Below are 4,033 nucleotides of genomic sequence, written 5' to 3'. Positions count from 1 at the left end.
GCTCAACATGCTAACCTGCATGAATCACCTACTCACTTCTGAGGCCACAGAGAAATAGTCATACTCTGGGCAGTTCACTGGAATCTGAAAGACTGCGACTTAACTATAGTTTTATAATTATTGATTCTCACTCTCCACAATCATCTATATTACACACCTGTAGGCTCCAACGGGGGTTATGAATATTTGCTCATCACTCTCACCACAGGAGCAGTCTGGAGGCATTTTATGTTTTTATTCTGTTGTTTCTATATGTCACCATGTACTTGAATTGTATTGGATTTGGCTGCTTTGACTCTGTTTACCCCTGTAACTCCTAAAGGGTTTTGTGGACTCAAACACTTCACCCAACCCCTCCATCACTATTATGGTGAGTAGATAATGAGTCAACTTTCATTTTTTTGGGTGAACTTTCCCTTTTTGTCAGAGCCGAGAACCTTATAGTGAGTTTCCTGACAGACATAATTATCATTTTTATTTGCAAATGTTTTATTTGACCTCAGAACCCAGACCATGCAAAGTTGTGATATGATAGAACTTATGATAACATTCATTCAGAGAAAAATGTGTTGTATTTGGTAAAGAATAATTCCGACACACAGTCACAGCTCTGGCATATTCAGACTTCAGTGAACCTGGAGAACCTGAAGGAGGCAGTGACTTCAGCTGCTGAGGACAACGTACAGACACACAAGAGACCATCTGATAACAAGAGGAGACAATGTCCTTAATTCATTCAGCCATGGATAATATCAATAATCTGGAAGATAACAAACCGCCGTATCTGAAACCTGTAGCAGGGAGGCTCAAGTGCATCCTGCATGTGTCTCATACCGGCGCATGCGGGCGGTGGATACACAACCTATAAACTCAAGGCTAAACACAACTGCCAGGCAACCAGATTATCTTCTTGAGGTTCTATAGCCACAAGCTTAGAGCCCATGTTATTCTGTCTTTATAAATATATTATTTTATTTGTCATGGTGTCTGCTGTGTACCGGTTGTCAGTGGGTTCAGTCTTTGTTCCCAGCAGCAGTCATGTTAACAAACAGGTTTTGTTAATCGCTGTCACAATCATGTGATGAGCTACATGATACGTTCACGACCTCATGCCAAAAGCAAAACTCTGATGTGAGAGACAAAGACACATGTTTGTTTTAGAAATCAATGCACGTTACACAGCTTTAAAAAACATGCATCGTAGGTATTTAAATATCTGGTTATATCCATATGGATGACTTGTCTGCTCCAATCAACCAGATTTCAACCAATATTGTCGTTGCATATTATTTTCTATTTTATTCTTGTTCTCTGACCAAAATGTGATTATTTTAATTTCCCTATGAACTAATCAGTCTGAGACTTTTGTTTGTTTTCCAAACTGAACCATTTTGAGCCAAATTCCACCAAAATCTCTCAGATAAGAAATTGCAATCTTACTTCCTTATTAATTTTGCATAATGCCTCCTGAAGAAAACAGTTGTATCACTATGTCATCAGCTCAGGTCTCTTTGAAGGAATCAGGTCTCATTCTTTTTTCCTCATCTCACTATTATCTTCCTCTACCTCATTGACTGCACACAGATATTTAAAATATTTCCCATTTGAACATTCAAGGAAGTATCACAATGTTATTCTTTCAATACATTGGTCAACCTGATATCAACTACTACTTCCAGTACAACAAATTGTAAGTTTTTTATTATATACCAAATACATTTGACGTATCATCTTTTGATAATTTGAGAGTCTCCCTTTTTTCTCAACTTTTGGATGTAATATCCTTTCTTTTTTTCTGGGCTTCATGTCAAAATGCTGCAAATTAGCAGAATTGATACAGTTTGTCAAGAGCATAGTTTTAATTCATAATTCATATTCATTATTTGGTCTATGACAGGTATTTTCAATTCAATTTATTTTCTTTACATTTTAATACAAAGGCAGATGAAATGTATCAGCATCAGTTTATTAAACATCAATAATCAAGTGAATTCAGTGATTAAATGGTTTGTTGTGCAAAACCACATCATATTCATTCATACTGTACATACACGTTTTTATATGTCATGCTTTTAGCCAAACTGGTAAAGCTATCACGTGATCACACGTATGATTCTGTGACACAGTGTAAGGAATCATCTTTGATAAGGAACATTGAGCTTAAATATCAGGAATACCACACATGATTTAAAATCCCAGTGTCACTTTCACCATAATGTTTGTCCCCAGGGGCCACCGTAGTCCCACAGGTACGGTCTGTACTGGTAAGCTTTGCAGAAAGAGGTGATCAGAGACGACCGCACTAAATCCTCTCTCAGGCCCTGCAGTCCCTCGGCTTTGTACCCATCCTTACTGAACTCTGACGTCTGCTGCTTTCGTTTAGTTTTGTACCTCCGGTTCTGAAACCAGATTTTCACCTGGGTCTCAGTCAGTCTCAGGGCGTTGGCCAGGTGAGCCCGCTCCGGGGCTGACAGGTATTTCTGGTGGTTAAATTTCTTCTCCAGTTCCAGCACTTGGAGGTGTGTGAACGCAGCTCGGGAGCGTCTCTGTTTCCCTCTGGAGGACAAACTGCTGGACTCTGGGGTGATGGGACAAGAGGTGTCCAGAGACCCTGGGAAGTATAGATGTATACACGACATGAAGGGAGACAATCAAACTCGTACAATCCATAAACAGTATAGTGTAGTCTGCAATATCAGGGTTTTGAAGTAGTTGTTTAAAAATAGGTTCATGACAATGAATAAAAATACTCTTTCTCCCATGAAAAACTTCAATACATTGCTACAACTTCTGATTTGTTTTCCCCATCATCAAAAACATTATTTTGAAAATCAAATACACATACCTTTTGGGTTAATGTAAAATTCCTGTTAGTATATATCTGCAGCTCACCTGAGTGTTCTCCAGACACTGTCTCCTGACCATAAAGTTTCTCTGTCAACTTTTCAGACTCTTCCTCTTCCCACTGTGAACATCTCTCCATCTTCTGATAACATGATTTTCCATTAAAGCTTGTGTCCTTAACGGACAGGATGTCCTCTATGAGGAAGGAAGTCCGAGGTTTGACTGTATCAGACATGTCCATCCAGTAAATCCACAGATCAGAGCCAGAGGGCTGCAGCTGCAGCTGGACGTGGTTGAAGGAGTGTGAGTGCTCACACACTCACCGGGCTGAATTTATACCAGAGCAGAGGCGGGTTCACACACACAAGATAAGAAGGCGGGACAAGTGGCTCACTACACTGTCAAAGTGTTAATCACCTCCTCTTGTTTTATGCAAAATAAATATGAATAGTAGAGTCTTAACTTTAATTACAGTAAAACGCCCTTTTTGAAATATGGCTAATGGCTCCGAAATAAAAATGTTGTTGTAAAATGCATTTTTTAAAACAACATATTTTTAATATATTATTATCATATATGATATAAATACAATAAATGGCTTATTTCATACAATTTTAAACTGTGATTTATCAACACAATATGTTTTATGTATTGTAACTTGACAACCAATAAACCAATACTTAGATATATAAACATACATAGGAATTATTATTCATACACATAGAAGCCAGATGGATTGGTGCCTCGGGTGTCATGTCTGCCTCAGTTCAGGGCAGGATCCCGGTTGTCTGCGGCTGCAGGGAGACACCTCTGTCTGCAGCGGTGGGTGGTCACACAGCCACCGGACTAATGAGTTTGACACATTTGTCCCCACGGTCTCCTGAACGGACACAGTCGCTGTTCATTTGTTGTTCTCCGTGGTTTCGGCCTGACCTTTCCACTGAGATTCACACATTTCCTTGGTGTCTGTGCTCCTCTGGGAGTTCGTGCTTCATTTGGAAATGCATGTATGACAAACGTGCTCCTCTGCGTGCCCCTTGGCCCCCTGACTCCAGCAGTGTCACTGCACCAACCCACACCGAAGAGTCACCAGCCCCTCACTGTTACGTTAATGACTCTTTACTTTAATTTCGATGGGAGTGCAGCAACTCTCCTGAACGTTAAGTGCTGTGTGCTTTAGGTACCATGT

At 39.9% G+C, this 4,033-nt stretch overlaps 1 protein-coding gene across 1 annotated transcript; it reads right to left on the bottom strand.

Annotated features, from left to right (window-relative positions):
- Nucleotides 1–2,207: 2,207 nt before the first annotated feature.
- nkx3-1 (NK3 homeobox 1) lies at nt 2,208–3,085 on the bottom strand. Its single transcript, XM_061072375.1, has 2 exons — nt 2,893–3,085; nt 2,208–2,611 (listed from the first exon to the last, which is right to left on the bottom strand). The coding sequence occupies exons 1-2, from the start codon at nt 3,083–3,085 to the stop codon at nt 2,208–2,210; spliced, it is 597 nt and encodes a 198-aa protein (XP_060928358.1).
- Nucleotides 3,086–4,033: the final 948 nt, after the last annotated feature.

The sequence above is a fragment of the Limanda limanda genome, chromosome 5 (assembly GCF_963576545.1).
Source record: "Limanda limanda chromosome 5, fLimLim1.1, whole genome shotgun sequence".
Taxonomy (NCBI): domain Eukaryota; kingdom Metazoa; phylum Chordata; class Actinopteri; order Pleuronectiformes; family Pleuronectidae; genus Limanda; species Limanda limanda.
Note: the sequence above shows the minus strand (reverse complement) of the source record. Positions and strands in the feature narration are given on the sequence as shown.

Coding starts and splice junctions, on each gene's coding strand:
- nkx3-1 (XM_061072375.1), bottom strand. CDS start 3,085: ATGGACATGTCTGATACAGTCAAACCTCGGACTTCCTTCCTCATAGAG. Junction 2,612..2,892: donor AGTGTCTGGAGAACACTCAG/GTGAGCTGCAGA, acceptor TATACTTCCCAG/GGTCTCTGGACACCTCTTGT.